Raw genomic sequence first — 15,983 nt, forward strand, 5'->3', positions numbered from 1 at the left:
TTGATCTCATGTGACTTACTACAACAAAAATACCATTTGCCACGTGCGAGAATACAATTTATGGGTTCAGACATAATCAGTCATTGTTTCCTCAACCACTGAATTGAAGTTATTGGTACTTTGAGATATTTACGGCTAACTCCATAAGTAAAGCCGGCAAATAGTCATTTTATACTTGTTTTGTATAAATATTCTACCCTTTGTATTAAATGGACTTGTTAGTTTTGGTTTATTCTCTGTTTCTGATGTTTAGCTACACTTGTCAGGTCACTGGACTTCTGCCAAGTGTGGTAGAGGATCACATCTCACTGTGGTCAGAGCAGGCAAGAGGCGAAGCGTTTTCTTTCTGAGTAGCAGCAGAGGACGGCCCAAGTCCTTGGGCCCCTGTATCCGCGTGGGAGACCTGGAAGAGGCTCCAGACTCCTGGCTTCAGGTTGGCTCAGCCACGGCTGTTGGGGCTCTTTGGAGAGTGAACCAGCAGATGGGAGATTGCTCTGTAAGTCTGCCTTTTCAGTAAGAATAAATAAATCTTGATTTTTTTTTTTTACCATGATCAATGCTTCTGGTGTATCCAGGTATTCCTTTGGAATCAATCTGAATATTTCTCAAAAGTATGTCTTTTGAGGTTATCATAATTGATTCTCTTTTTAAAAAGATTTCTTTGTTTATCTGAAACGCAGAGTTAGAGAGAGAGGGAGAGACAGTGAGGGATTCTCCACCCATACGTTCATTCCCCAGCTGGCCGCACTGGCCAGGGCTAGGCCAGACTGAAGCCAGGAGTTCGAAGCTTTCCAGGTCTCCCACGTGGGAGCCAGGGCATCCTCTGCGGCCTCCCCAGGCATTTAATCCAGGTGCTGGATTAGAAGTGGAGCAACCAGAGCCTAGCGCTGTGACCTGGTGGCTAAATCCTCACTTTGCAACCGCTGGGGCCCCATATGGCTACCAGTTGGTGTCCCACATGCTCCACTTCCCATCCAGTTCACCGCATGTGGCCTGGAAGGGCAGCGGAGGGCGACTGAAAGCCTTGGGACTCTGCACCCACGGGGGAGACCCAGAGCAGCTTCCTGACTTTGGATCGGCTCAGCTCTAGCCACCGCAGTCATTTGTGGAGTGAACCAGCGGACCAAGGATGTTTCTCTCTGTCTCTCCTTCTCCGCCTAACTTTCCAATAAAAATAAATCAATCTTTTTTTAGAAAAAGCGGAGCAGCTAGTATTTGGTAGTCCACATAAAATGCCAGCGCTGCAGGCTCCTGTTTAATCTGATACACCATAACACTGGCCTCATAACTGATTCGTAAACACAGCTGAAGACAGTATGGAGGGGCCAGCAATGTGGTGCAGCAGGCCAAACGACTGAATCCAGCATTCCATATGCACATGGGTTTGAGTCCCAGCTGCTCTGCCTCCCATCCAGCTCCCTGCTTATGTGCCTGGGAAAGCAGTGGAAGACGGCTCAAGTGGCTGGGCCTCCTGGAACTCACACGGGTGACCCGGACGGAGTTCAGCTCAGTGCCCTAGTCTTGGGGTCCTCTGAGAGTGAACCAATTGTTAGAAGATCTCTGTGTGTCTCTCACTGTGCTGCTGTGCCTCAGCCTTTCAGGTAAACAAATGTTAGTTTTTAAAGATGTCATGGGAAACAAAAATGCTAGAGGCAAAAAATGATCAACAAATTTGTCATACGATCCAGCAAGTCCACATCTGGGTATCTGATACCCAGAACACAAAGCAGGGATTCAGAGCTGATATTTACATGGTCACATTACGAGCAGCATTATTCGCAATGATGAAATACGGAAGCAACTCAACTGTCCATCAGGTGATGACTGGATAAACAAAACAGGGTAAAAACCTACAATACAGTGAAGGAATACTAACTCATGCTACGACATGGATGTAGCGTCAAGACATGCTAGGTGAAAGATATTGATCAGAAAAACGATAGGATTGCAGCGATACACAGATTAGTCAAATTCTACACAGGAAGTAGGATGGTATTTGCCAGGAGTTTCAGGCATGAAAGAATGGGGAGCTAGTGTTTCCAGGGCACAGGATTTTGGTTTTACAAGATGATAATAGTTCAGAGATGGGTGTGGTGAAATGCACGCTTAAAATGGCTAAGATAATATATTTTATGTAATCAATATTTTCCTACATTAAAAAAAGAAGTATTGGATTAATAAGCAGACTAAACATGGGGTTGGGTCATCAAAAATGAGTTTTGAGGGAAAACGCTGACATTTCCATAAAAAGCATCATGAGAAAAATATCTTTTAAGGACTTCAAGATGTAAACTTGATTTCATTTTGAATCATTTGGCGGTGACACAAGGAACAGCATCATCTTAGTGCCTGTTGAGTCTCTAAAGTGGGGCTGCCAGACCAAGCAGGTTAGAAAAAAACCCACCTTTAATATACAGGATATAGCCAGGGCAGGTGTTTGGCCTAGCAGCGGCACATTTGGGATTCTCATTGCCTGGGTCCCAGAGCCTCAGTTGAAGTCAGCTCTGCTTCTAGCCAGCATTCTCTCAATGCACACCCTGGGTGGCCTCTGCGACCCACGTAGGAGACCTAGACGGAAATCCCAGCTTCTGGTGTCAGCCTGGCCTAGCCTCTGCAGAATACACCGGTGGATGGAAGTTCCCTCTAATGAATATTTGAAACTTTTTGATAATATTTGATTCTTGAAGGTTTTTCCTGCCAGCAGGCCCTAGACCCCGAGGGGGTGATGTGACAGTGTTCCTTGACCACAAGAACCACCGAGGACAGTGTGGTGGGACAGGTCTGCAAGAATCTTTGGCATCCTCCTGGGACCAATCCTCCTTGATTCCCCGGGAGGACCGTGTTTCTGAGAGCAGCCAGCGGGGGGCGTGCTGAGGTGTTTGCAGCACCTGCAGAGCTGGGGGAGGTGCAGGGCACAGTGGTTAAGCTGCTTGGGATGCCCACGTCTCACATACAGTGCCTGGGTTCGAGTCCCGGCTCTGCTTCCAGCTGATGCTCACTCTGGGAAGGCAGTGGTGAATTGCTGAGTGTGTAGGCTCTTGCCTCCCACATGGGAGATCTAGACTGAGATCCCAGCTTTGGCTTGTTCCAATTCTTGCTGTTGCTAGTATATGGAAGCTCTCTCTCTTACATAAGATGCAAATAATAGATGCATATCTTCCCATATTCTTTAAATTGCCTCTCTTACTTCTAAAACCCAACACAACGTACATGCAGCATAAAGAGTTGTAACGTTGTATTGTTTATGAAATACAAGGGGAAAAAAGCTCTGTATATGTTGAGGACAGAAGTTGACATAAAAGGCTGACTGTGTGTTCACACAGACACTTGAGCAGGACGGAATCAGAGTGCAAATGCCATCTGCCAGGGGTGCAGGTCAATGCCAGATTCAGAGACACAAGGACCCGGGAGAGGGACAGAGATTGGGACCACAGGAGGCTCGCTTGGCTGCTCTAGCTAAACCTTTCGCACAGATGTCAAGACTGTCCTCTGTGTGCTGGCGAGCAGGCACTGTGAAGAGCGAGAAACCTCTCTTCAAGGAATCATTTCAAAAGTGGTACTTTTCTGAGGCACGTGGCGCAGCAGCCATGACCTCAGAGCAAAACGTGCGGAGGACACATGGGGCTTCAGGACCTGAGTGTGCAGAAGCACGGTCCAATAAACACACCTGTCTAGTTTCAAACTTTCTTTTCAAGTTACACGCGTTCTCCTGGAAAAGGGAGCTGATCAAGGCACAGTCCCAAGCCGGGGAGTGCAGTGAAATCGCCAACAGAAGAAGTACTAACTTGTGTTGAAGTCACTTTTTCCCCGTGTCCAGGAAAAGACGCTGTTAGGTCAGGTGCTGATGGAGGAAGGAAACTTGACCGAAAAGCCCCTCCACCTGCTGGAGCCGCGATAAAGGCAGTTCAGGCAGTCAGCTGTCGCCCCCTGCTGGAATGTATCTGGTAACACTGCCTGCCTATTGTAGAAATCACAGCTTGAAATGTTTGTAGCGCAGTGAAGAACTGATACTCTGTTCAAATCTATTCTACAATGATATTTTCTTATTTTAAAATATTTATATTTCTTGAAAAGGCAGATTTAAAAACAGAAGGAGACACAGAGAGAGAGACCTTCTGTCTGCTGGTTCACTCTCTATGTAGCCACAATGGCTGGAGTTGAGCCGATCCAAAGCCAGGAGCCAGGAGCTTCTTCCAGCTCTCCTATGAGACTGCAGGGTCCCAAGGCTTTGGGCCATTCCCTACTACTTTTCCAAGCCACTTTTCCAGGTGTGTTGGAAGGGAAGTGGAGTAGCCAACATAGGAACCAGTGCCCATATGGGGGCGCACGCAGGAAGAGGATGTAGCCACTGAGCCATCGTCCCCATGGGCAAGTGATATTCTGTTTTAGAAAGCTCCAAATGCAAAATACGGTCAAGGAATCAATGGGACATTTACTATTCACAAAGATTCATCAGAACACAGAGAGCCAAAGAATTCATTTGACTTTTTAGCCCATTTAATAGAGGTATCTGTTGTACACATGGTTTCAGTCTCCCATCAACACATTTCTCCTTGGAGACAACCTGAGTTGGACATGAAGGGACTCTCATTCACAAATAGATTCTCATAATATTAGCAATGCTTCCAATGGAGGACTTCATTGCCAGCGGCTCAGGGCTCAGGCCCGGGGCAGGAGTGAGGGAAGACGCCTTGAAGATCAAAAGCTCTGCTGAAGTCGAAGGACTGCACCTGCCAGGTGCCCTTGCTCAGTCTCAGCCCTCGCAGGCACCCGCGGAACGAGGTCTGGCTGCTCAGGCAGTTCTGCTTGACACCGGCTGTTCAGGAAAGAGAAGACACACACACCAGTGGCTTAACTCTGCTGCAGTGAGACATGTCTGCTTAGATGCACGCTCTAGCAAAACGGGGCAAACGTGTTGCCACAGCTGTGGGTTTGGTGACTAGAATCCATAGAAAACTATCGATATGCAATAATTTTAAGGCGCAGCTGTGACTTCCTAAAGACATACAACTGGTGCCTATGCTTTGTGAATAATTCCTTTGGGAATTGTTCTTATTCAGAATCCATAGTTCTTATCCAAAATCGATGTGAGAAGAGACACAGCATGTGTTTTTCCACTATCAAGTGATTCCTAACTCTGGGAGAAGGCTGATGTCTTGGACAGTCATCCTGGGATCATTGGATTACATCAGATCCTCATGGTGATGACCCTGTGTGGGTGTGGACGTGTGCGTGTGTGGGCGCATGCATCAGACCAAATTTTGAAAGATTTAGGCACAGCATTTGAAGTCTTTCTAATATGTAAAGGATTGTCATCCAATCCATCTCTCTCTCTCAGTGACTTGTCTGTTAGCACATGGACAATGAATTCCCCAGTGACTGCGCCCACCTCCCATGTCAGAAGCAGCTTGGGCACACACACGTACCAGGGTAGCCGCCCACGTAAATGGGGTTGTTGGTGTCCGCTGATGTGGACTGGGTGTGAGCGCTCTCAGCACCCACTGCGTGGCCATCCACGATGAGCGTGATGCGGTGCTTGCTTTTGTTGGCTTGCAGCACGTGCCATTTGCCGTCACACAGAGTGCCGCCTGGCCTGGGCTCATAGGTGGCTGTGATTCTCCCGGCGCCATTGTTCACGTGGAAAAGGAGCTACAGAAAGCAAAGAGCTCGGTGAGTGCTTCTACCATGATGGAACACAGCCCACTCGTGGGATGCTCTTAGCGGGGATAACATCCCAGCACTCTGTTAAAAAGCAGGGGGCAATTATAAAAAAGAAACAAACAAAAAATGATTTCCCAACACAGCCTCTTAAAGGATTCAGCTGCTATCCTAGTCCCCCAGTTCCTCGAAGAGGTGAGGGGCACCTCGTGGCAACGAGCCTGGAGTGCAGTGCACCTGCGAATGCGGCAGCAGCTGCCAGCGGTCAGCTCCTGTGCAGGAACACCTACTAACTGCTATGACACAGCTGCAGGTGCTCCGTGTCTCGGCAAGCAGCCGCAGAATCTAAAGCTCTGTCAAAGATGGGAGAAATATTGAGGTGAATGGGGGTCCCTGTGCAACTCACATACGGAAGTCCTGAGTACAGGACCAAAGAGACTGGTCTTCATATCTACAGAAGAATGAGAGAGAGAGAACGCACGCACTCTATCATGTGCGAGTTCGTTCCCATGCCCTCCCAACAGCAGGAGCTGGGTCAGGCTGAGCGCACGAGCTGAGAGCTTCCTTTGGAATCCCCATGTCACAAGCGGCAGGAGCTCACATGGACAAGCTGCCCTTGGGTCTTTCCTAGGTGTGCTAGCAGGGAGCTGGAGAAGCAGGGGAGCAGCTGGGACTTGAAATGACTCTCCAGACGTGGGATGCAGGTGTCCCAAGTGGGGGTTTCACTCATTGTGCCAATGAGACAGTGGGGAGGGGACTGAAGACGAAAAGGCTACAGTCTCCCAGACATGTGGCATGGGAGGCCTGAGTCACAAGTGACATTGGCCAAACTCCTTGGGAGAAGTTTCTGTTCAGGGGTCACGCAGAATCCCTAGACCACCTGATGCTGTCAGCAGGTGCTCAGATGATCACTACCCTCTACAGCCAGCAGGTGCACAGAGGATCACCACCATCTATAGCCAGCAAGTACACGGAGCATCACCACCCCTACAGCCAGCAAGTACAAGGAGCATCACCACCCTTTACAGCCAGCAGGTGCACAGAGGATCACCACCATCTATAGCCAGCAAGTACACAGAGCATCACCACCCCTACAGCCAGCAAGTACACGGAGCATCACCACCCTTTACAGCCAGCAGGTGCACAGAGGATCACCACCATCTATAGCCAGCAAGTACACAGAGCATCACCACCCCTACAGCCAGCAAGTACACAGAGGATCACCACCCCTACAGCCAGCAAGTACACAGAGGATCACCACCCCTACAGCCAGCAAGTACACAGAGGATCACCACCCCTACAGCCAGCAAGTACACGGAGCATCACCACCCTTTACAGCCAGCAAGTACATGGAGCATCACCACCCTTTACAGCCAGCAGGTGCACAGAGGATCACCACCATCTATAGCCAGTAAGTACACAGAGCATCACCACCCCTACAGCCAGCAAGTACATGGAGCATCACCACCCTTTACAGCCAGCAGGTGCACAGAGGATCACCGCCCTTACAACCAGCAAGTACATGGAGGATCACCACCCCTACAGCCAGCAGGTGTACGGAGAAGCTCTCCTGCTGTCAGATTGAGCTGCAGAAAACAAAATTGTGCCCAGGCTCCTCTTTGTACTGCCTGTGCCCAGACAGTCCCAGAAAGGAGAGGCAGGAGATTGGTACCTGGAAGTGATTTTGAAGGAGATCTTAAAGAAGAGGTGAAAAGCACTGTAGTGGTAAGTTTATTTTGTTCTCGGCATGTGAGGCAACAGAAGCCTCAAAGCAAGAACAAAGTGCTCCAGGGGAAAAAAATCCACTTCACTGGCATCAAAATTAATTCTAGTGTAGAATATACATTTCTTGGAATCCTAGCGAGCAGTAAAATGACACGAGTTATTGATGTTGCTGGGAGGAACTTGCAGGTAACCTGGCTGTGTGTAGAGCACCAGTCTCAAGAGGATTCACGTGTGGACCACTCAGGAGGCACCAGTGAGAGGGGATTCGAACCTGTGGGTGGGCTCAGAGGTGGCAATAAAGGGGAAGCCTTGTGATCACAGTACAACTAGGCACCTTGATTGGGGTGTGCTTATTTACAGCAAGCTACACATGTGGAAGTTGTGCTACCCCACACATGCGTGATGCACACTGTGCCAAATGCCCATGGCCCAGATATGCTGCTGTTGTACACACACTATGTTGTGCTTGACAGCCTGTCTGGGAAACCTGGCTCAAGGGAGCAGCACGGGCACTTCCCTGGGCATTCGCTGCAACTTCTGCCGAGCGCCAATGATCTCCCAATAAGAAGTGAATGACTCACTCGAAAAGACAGGGCATCCGGCTGGCTGCAGGTTCAGGGGTACAGGGACAGAAATGCTCGCTCTCCTGCCTGACCACTTTGCTTTCAGTTTAACTTCAGACATGAAAGATGCTTTTTTTTATGTTGGATCTTCTTTTTCAGCTTGTCTATTATATATATATATCTGCTGCCTTCATTCAAGGAGCTAGTCGGGGGCTGGGGCGGGCAGTGTCTGGCTGCAGCTCTGTCTGCTGTTTGTTGTCTGCTCCGTCAGGGAGCTGGCGGAAGGGGACTGGGCGAGACGCAACACCTACCTTGCCCTGTATGAGCTCCAGGCCGACTGCATCCACTTTGGCACTGCTGATCCCCAGGAGCACGCCGTTCTTGGAGGAGGTGCGGAACTCGAGTGTGATATTTACGTCCGATCGGACTTTGTAGCCTTCCTTGACTGAAAAACACAGGACAATCCTGCTCAACCTGGCCGGGTCCAGGTCTGCTCTGATCCAGGCAGGTGCTGGCTGGCCTGGCTGTGCAGTGGGGCACCAGGCTCCTATTCAGATGACCTGCCTCCCATGCTCGCTGGACCTGGTTCCGCTCTCGTGTCCATGTGCCCCTGGCCCCTGAGCCTCTGCTTTCTGGTGTGGATGTGGAAGAGGCCTTTGCAGGAAGACACACAATCAGCTGGGATAGGCTGGGCCAGCTACAGCTGTGGGGCACTTGGGGTCCCTGACTCTGTGGACCTATCCATCACATAGCGTCTGCTCCCATGTACTGCTGAGATGTGAGCCTTCAAATCAACGTCACATCCAGGAGGAAGTCTGCTGGATGTCCAGGGCCAAAGTTCTGGGCAGCTCATCATTTATGGAGTGCACCACAGTCCACACTAGGCATTCTATCTTTTTTTAAAGTGGGGATTGAATAGACTGATTTTAAGAAAAAACCAGGTAATTTAAAGACAGAGAAGCCAAATTAGAGACATTAGTAATAGCAGTAGTTTTGTTTGCTTTTTCATATTCCCAACCTCGTCTTCCTCCACAGGAAACGTGCTGGCTGCTGTAGTGATTTTAGCTGACTTGCCTTAGAATAAACTCTCTTATTGATTTATTTGAGAGGCAGAGAGAGACAAAGAGAGAGAGAGATGAATGCTCCCAGCTACTCTCCCAAATGCCCACAATAGTTGAGGCAGCAGCCAAGAGGCAGAAACTCAGTCCAGGTGTCCCATGTGGGGGACAAGGCTCCAAGGACCCAGGGCATCACTAATGTGTACTCCTCTAATGCGCATTAGCAGGAAGCTGGACCTGGGAGGGGAGCTGTGACAAGAACCGAGGTGCTACATCCAGTATGGCTCATGGGTGTTCTAACTGGTGTTTTAACTGTAATATTAGTCTCTGTGGCTGATATTTAATCTCAAGATCATTGTTAAGGTGGGTAATGAGGAAAACATTGTTGAAAATATCGAAGAAACCAGTGCGCCCCGTTTGGCATCCATCAGCAGTCACAGCACTCCTGGTGGGAGAAAGCATCCTTTAGGCTGTCTGGTTAGTGGAAGATGAGAGAAGGCTTTCCCATAGAGAGTCAAGGAGTTGGAGCCACCACCTGCAACACTGGCATCCCATGCAGGCCCTGATCCGTGTCCTGGCTGCTCCACTTCTGCTCCAGCTCCCTGCTAATGCACCTGGGAAAGCAAGGGAAAATGGCCCAAGTGTTTGGCCCCCTGCCACCCACGTGGGAGATCCAGATGAAGCTACTGGCTGCAATGTGGCCTAGCCCCGGCTGTTTCAGTCTTTCGGGGAGAATGACAGTGGATGGAAGATTTCTCTCTCGCCCTGTATTTCTGTCTTTCAAAGAAATAAAATCTTTCCTTTGGAAGAAGAGTTAAGGAGTTAAATACAAGCTGGAATATTGAACTAAGTTTCACTTTCCTGCAGCCATGCTCAGTGGGATCCTGCCTAAAATTTCTTGGAGCTGTATCATTTTACAGGGCAGGTGTATCCAAGGATATCTTTGTAGATTACTGACAATACATACCAAGAGCTGCATATCCACTTCCTTCAAAGAAAGTTCCTTCCTGGGCCACTGCATAGCACCTGTTCACTGCCAAGGTCGACAGTGGCCTGTCCTTGTCCAGCAGTTTGTTGTTGACTGTCACCTCCCCAATGCAGGCAGGGATACTGTGCGTGATCTGAACCAGAGGACAAGTGAGCGCGGTCAGTACAGAAAGGGCTGGCATGCACACAGTCACCCCACCCACCAACCAATTTGTCTTGATGCATTCAAACACCTTCTGGTTTCTAACATCTGTCAGTGGGTCCCATGCACACCTAACCTGGAACCACCATCTGATCTCCGCAGTGCATGCGTTTTCTGTGATTTCCATGAAGTATTGTGCAAATCAAGAAAGCTGTGCCAAATAATGGCCACAGGACAAAATTTCCCTTGTCATTTCTAAACCCACTGACTCACAGAGATGAAGCCAATAACCTTGGCCTTATTAACAACTGAGCTAACTGCTGCAAAAGAATAAATAACAACATTTGGCTAATTTGCATTTAAAAAAAAAAAGAAAGAAAGCTGTGCTTTCCAATGTGCAGGTACAAATTTTCTGGGCTTGGCTGACCTGTGCTGGGCTTAGGGGCTGCAGAGGGGAACTGTTCATTGCTAAGAGCTGGAAGGTTAGTTGGGCCCTACGGGGAAGCCCTACCTGCACCTTGCACCTGAGTGTTTGGTGCAAACAAGATAATTTTGCCATAAACGTATGAGGACCCATGTTCCTCTAAGAAGTCAACACAATCAGACCAAAGGCCAGAGCCCCATCAGCAACTGCTGCTCACATTTCCAATGTTCCTGGCCCTGTACTCGGAAGGAAGGCCTCCAAGGTACAGCTTCCCTTCTACGTCCAGCGTAATGGCGTCTCCCACCATGGTCACCGAGGGGGACTCGTGGCCATCAACCGTGATGACACCTTTTCTCTTAATGTACTCTGTCTTGACCTGTAAAGACAGAAACATTGGTCACCTTCAAGGAATCCGAGGAAACCGGAACAATAGTGAGTTCTGTTTGTGACATGTGCTCTTGATAGCTGTTGACAACCTGCAGGATGCTCAGAAGAATGGCTCCGAATTTTACAGAGATGGAGATGAGAAGAGCCTGCACCTGACTAAGGTCAGAAATGGACACAGGAAGCTTGTGACAGACCAGAAGAGGTCCCAGAGCTCTGGTGTTAGAAAGCAGACAGCATCAGAGAGCACTGGTTCTGCCACGCCCTGATGGAATTCGCTTACTTCCTGTCAAGTTGGAAATAGTTTTTGTGCCATCCATCCATGCTATTCGCCGCATGCCTAGCAGGTGTCAGGCCCTAAGGGGTATTTCAGGAAGCAGAAAAGACCTCTCCTGCTTCTAAGGAGCTGCATTTTCAGGGGGAGACACCACATGCAAGGCAAGCCAGAGATCGAAGGGACGTAGGGGACCGGGTAAAAGCTGAGAACGCACCATGTGCCACTTGCCGTCATTGAGCAGAGTGGGGTGAGAGACCTTGGTCCTGCCTTTGCCGAGGTCAAAGGTGAACTGGAGCCGGCCCCCGTGAAGCTGGAGTGTGGCGTAGTCAACTTGATTCTGATGAGCCATGTGGTAAATCAGACCGCTGGACGCCAGTGTCCGGATGCTCAGCTGCACCAAGAGCCTTGGGGAGAGCAAGATGATGTCACTTAACAGAACGTGGGGTGCTTGTAGTGATTTGAGGGACCTCCCCAGGGGCACTCGGGCATCATCTCAGCATTGCTGGTCAACACGCAAGAGACAGAAGTAGCCTTATTTTTCACGTGTATAAAAAGGGTTACTTCCCATCTCTGCCAGTCCCTATCCTCGGACACGAGGATGAAGCAGTAAACCAAAAAAGAGCCCTTTCCTCATGAAACTAATGTCAGAAACACACCTAGAGTGTTACAACTGGAGAAGCTAAGGGGTGGCTGCCTTCAGTAGTGCACTCGGGGTAGGCAGCCCTGAAATGGTGGTTGTTCATTAGAGCTGTGACTGGTGGGAGCAGCAATCCGTCACCAAGCTGAGCAGGAAAAGCCTGTATCCTGGTTCAGAACCAGACACAGAGCCTTAAAGTAAGGGGCTTGACACTGGCTGCCAGCCAAGAAGCCCTCCCCCCCCCGCCCAGTCATGCAGGAGTAGAAGCCTCCGCAGGTGCCATGAGTCTTCTGGGCGCTGGCTGACCCGCAACGTGGGGGTCTGGGAACAGAAAAGGCTGCTGTGGGAAGGTATTAGGGTGAGTGTTCTCAGTGGTGACAGAGCTGGCACAAAGAAGCTGGGAAACAGGATGCTTAGAAAACTGAGTCTGTGAGATAAACTGGATGCCCAAAGACAGTGTGGGTATGAACATGGCCAAGAGCATCTGAGCAGGCAGGACGGGAGTGCTTTGGGCGATTCCAACCCCAGCACCCGAGATTCAAGCATGCTGGGTGGTACATGGGGAACAACAGTTGGGCCACACAAGAAAGACAGGGAGCTCAGGCCTAAGGACGTGTGACAAGCGCAGGGATCCCAGGAGAAACAGAGTGCGATTTAGTCTGAAGGTATGGACTGATGAGCAGGTGTGAAGGTAGGAGAAAGGAGCAAGTGGAGCCCACAGGATCGTGGCTTGAAGCAGCCACCCTGGCCTTGAGGACTGAGGGGACAGTAGGTGTGGGACCAGAGGGACAGCACAGAGTGGGGTGAGTGTGCGGCATCAGAAAGTATGAGCAGAAGGCACAGCGGGCAAGTGCAGAGCACTATACCACACAGGCAAGTGTTCTCTATGCCATGGCGTTGAATGTCCAGACGGTGGTGGATGCCGGGACTTGAGACTCTGGGATCAGGACAGATTTGGATAGAACCTACATGCTTCGCTCTGTGTACTCAGCCCTCAGGACCTGAGGGGGACTGGAGCCAGGACCCGGCTGCAAACCCAACGTGTGGACACTCAAATCTCTTGTATGAAATGGTGGCTGTTTGTACAGAAGCTGTGCACAGCCTCGTGTTGGCATATAGTTATCTCTAGAAGATGCACAATATCAAAGTGCTATGTAAATTACTGTAACACTGTGCAGCTTAGGGATCAATGGCAAAAACACCCATCTGTAGGTGTCCACTACAGATGCCACTTATAAAAATTATTTCAATTCCACACTGGACCCCCAGATGCCTATGGATCCAGAGAGTTCTGATGCACCTACAGGGAGGTGGCAACTGGTTACCACCAAGAGGGCGAAAGACACAAGCCCCCCAGAACCCCATGCAGCCACACACTGAGCATGTGGTGTTCCCATCTGTTGGCCTTTTGTTGGCTGCCCTGTGGCTGAGATCCACACACTTGGCTTGTGGACCCCAGGCCTGCACCTACCTCCTTCTGACAGCCAACTGATCAAAAGGCAGCACAAAATGGCTGTTCTGGGAGAGTCCAAACTGGTGAGCACCAGGAACATACTCCAGAGCTGGCTCCACCGCGCACTGTCCCTGGAAGAGATGGCTAGGTCACTCAGCTACTGCTGCTAAGAGCGCGTGAGCACACACACACACATGTTCTCCCATGAAGGAAACGTCTTATACAGCAACATGCAGCTGTACTCATCTCATGTTTGGTTTTCATCATGAACTCAGCAGCCCTACAGCTCCCCAAGAAGGCAATGAGAGCCCCTGCTTCCCACCCAATCCTTCACAGGTAAAATTCATAAGGATGTGGGGTCTCTCCCATGGACTTTCTTCCTTTTATTTAAAAATTTTTATTAAGACTTTATTTTATTGGAAAGGCAGAAAGGAGAGAAAGATCTTCCATTTTGCTGGCTCACTCTCCAAATGGCCACAGCCGATCCAAAGGCAGAAGCCAGGAGCTTCTTTTGGGTCTCCCATGTGGGCGCAGGGTCCCAAGGTTTTGGGCCATCCTTCACTGCTTTCTTGGGCCATTAGCAGGGAGCTGGATGGGATGTTGAGCAGCTGGGACACGAACCAGCAACCATATGGGATCCTGCCACTTGGAGGAGGAGGATTAGTCAGTTGAACCAACACACTGGCCCCTTCTTTTTTTGTTTATTTGAACAGAGAGAGATCTTCCACTTGCTGGTTTACTTCCTAACTGGCCACAACAGCCAGAGTTGAGCCAAGATGAAGCCAGCAGCTTAGAACTCCCTCCAAGGCACCTGTATAGGTGACACAAGCCCAAGCACTTGAGCCATCTCCTGCTACTTTCCCAGGCACATTAGTAGGGAGCTAGACTGGATGTGGAGCAGCCAGGACTTGAACCAGTGCTCATATGGAAACAGCTAATGGCTTAAGCTCCTATCCCATGATAGCTGCCTCATTACAAATTTTCATCAAGTCAAAATGGACAGAGTCCTTGCTGTCTTCCGCTAGGTTCCTGCGAGGACTCTAGTCTCTGGGAAACAGCTAGAACGGTTCCTACAGCCAACCGCAGTCCAGTACAGGCACCAGAAAAGAGGTGCTGACACTGACTCTTGGGTCACAGGAGCCGTGTGGAGAAGGGTGAGGGGGCGCCCAGAGAAGCGGGGCTGGGGCTACCTGCAGCTGGCCCCAACAACGCTGACTGATGGGAGCCTGGGTGAAGTGAGGTCCCAGGTTCTCATTTTGTGGCTTGGGATGAGTGTGGCAGAGAGGGGCAGATGTCATCCACGCTGCTGTCTGTGTTACTGAGTGCACGCTCTCGGCCAAGTCAAGACAAAGACAGGAACCAGACTGTCATGAAAGCTCTCCGGCCAAAACGCCTCACCTGCACATAACAGTGATGTGCACCTTGCCTGACACTTAGTTCTTATCTTCACGTTGCTTTCCAACTAAATTTAAGGAAGTAATCAGTCTTTAAAGAAAAACGAACCATCCTGTTTAAGTCAGTTGATCTGATGTGGGCCCTCAATCCTTAAATGCTGGGCCCTATCACTGTCAAGTTTGCTCAGAGAACCCATTTCCTGCTCTGCAGTGCAGGTCCATCTGTAGGTTTATATTGCCTTGGCAGTTACTTGTAAATGGAGTGATGTTATAGCGCAGCACGTTAAGCACCTGCTTGGGAAGCCTACATCTTTTATCAGAGGGCCACTTGAATTGCCAGCTACTTTGCTTCCAGCTCTCTGCTACCTCATTCTAGGCGGCAATGGATGGAGGCTCAGGCACTTAAGTCCCTGCCATTCGTGTGTGATGGACTTTCTGGCTCCTGGCTTTGGCCTGGCCAAGCTCTAGCTGCTGTCAGCTTTCAGGGAGTGAAGATCTCTCTCTCTCTTTTAAAATCTCTTCCTCTTGCTCTGTCACTCGGCCTTTCAAAGAAATCTTTTAAGGAAGCAAATACAAGTTTAGCTTTCACACACCAGCAGCCTGGCTGACACCTCTGACACCGTGTCTACTGCCATTTCCCAGCTGGCGGGATTCAATGGGGAGGCATTTCTCCCACCGAGCTGGCACGGCTCCTGTAAACGGGCCATTCAGACTTTGGCCTATGCATTCACGAGACCACGGTCTGGTCACAGCCCAACCTCCTCCTCGAACTCCTGCCTACTGGCTTATCTCCAACAACTACAGCTCCCCACGATACAGCTGCTTGAAGCAGGCCCTGACCCATGAGTTAGACTGTCCATTCTTCTCTTTCTCTCTCCCTTTCTGTCTGCTGTGGCACTCCCTCGCCATCAGGGGGTACCCAAATCTCACGAGCTTCACCCCTGTGGCTGTGTCAACGCAGCCCAGTCTGAAGACTAAGCTAGGATGGTGAGGCTTCCCTGGGGATGCCTCTGCAGGTGGACCCCAGCTGGTGTTCTTTCTCTGGGCTCCCAGCGCTGATGGGAACACAACCTGTCCCCATGCTTTGGACCCCATGGGGGCTCACCCCTGTGGACTCCATTTGCAGGTTCCCTTGGAAACTGGCTTCTGAGGGCCCACATGGTGGCTCAACAGACCAGTCCTCTGCCTGAAAGTGCAAGCATCCCATTTGGGTGCCGGTTTGTGTCCCAGGTGCTCCACTTCTCATTCAGCACACTGCTCAGGGTCTGAGAAAGCAAGTGG

At 50.0% G+C, this 15,983-nt stretch overlaps 1 protein-coding gene across 2 annotated transcripts in view; it reads right to left on the reverse strand.

Moving 5' to 3' along the window:
- Positions 1-4,467: 4,467 nt before the first annotated feature.
- The window catches only part of LAMA1 (laminin subunit alpha 1), a 144,255-nt gene continuing 132,739 nt past the window's right edge, over positions 4,468-15,983 (reverse strand). For both annotated transcript variants that reach the window (XM_058677002.1, XM_058677003.1), the window contains 7 exons: positions 13,327-13,439; positions 11,433-11,622; positions 10,775-10,933; positions 9,972-10,125; positions 8,258-8,391; positions 5,427-5,649; positions 4,468-4,816 (listed from right to left, as the gene is read on the reverse strand). In XM_058677002.1, coding sequence (XP_058532985.1) covers positions 4,653-4,816; positions 5,427-5,649; positions 8,258-8,391; positions 9,972-10,125; positions 10,775-10,933; positions 11,433-11,622; positions 13,327-13,439 — 1,137 coding nt within the window. In that variant the 3' untranslated portion in view covers positions 4,468-4,652. The remainder of the gene's footprint in view (positions 4,817-5,426; positions 5,650-8,257; positions 8,392-9,971; positions 10,126-10,774; positions 10,934-11,432; positions 11,623-13,326; positions 13,440-15,983) is intronic.

This window comes from Ochotona princeps, chromosome 18 (assembly GCF_030435755.1).
Source record: "Ochotona princeps isolate mOchPri1 chromosome 18, mOchPri1.hap1, whole genome shotgun sequence".
Taxonomy (NCBI): Eukaryota; Metazoa; Chordata; class Mammalia; order Lagomorpha; family Ochotonidae; genus Ochotona; species Ochotona princeps.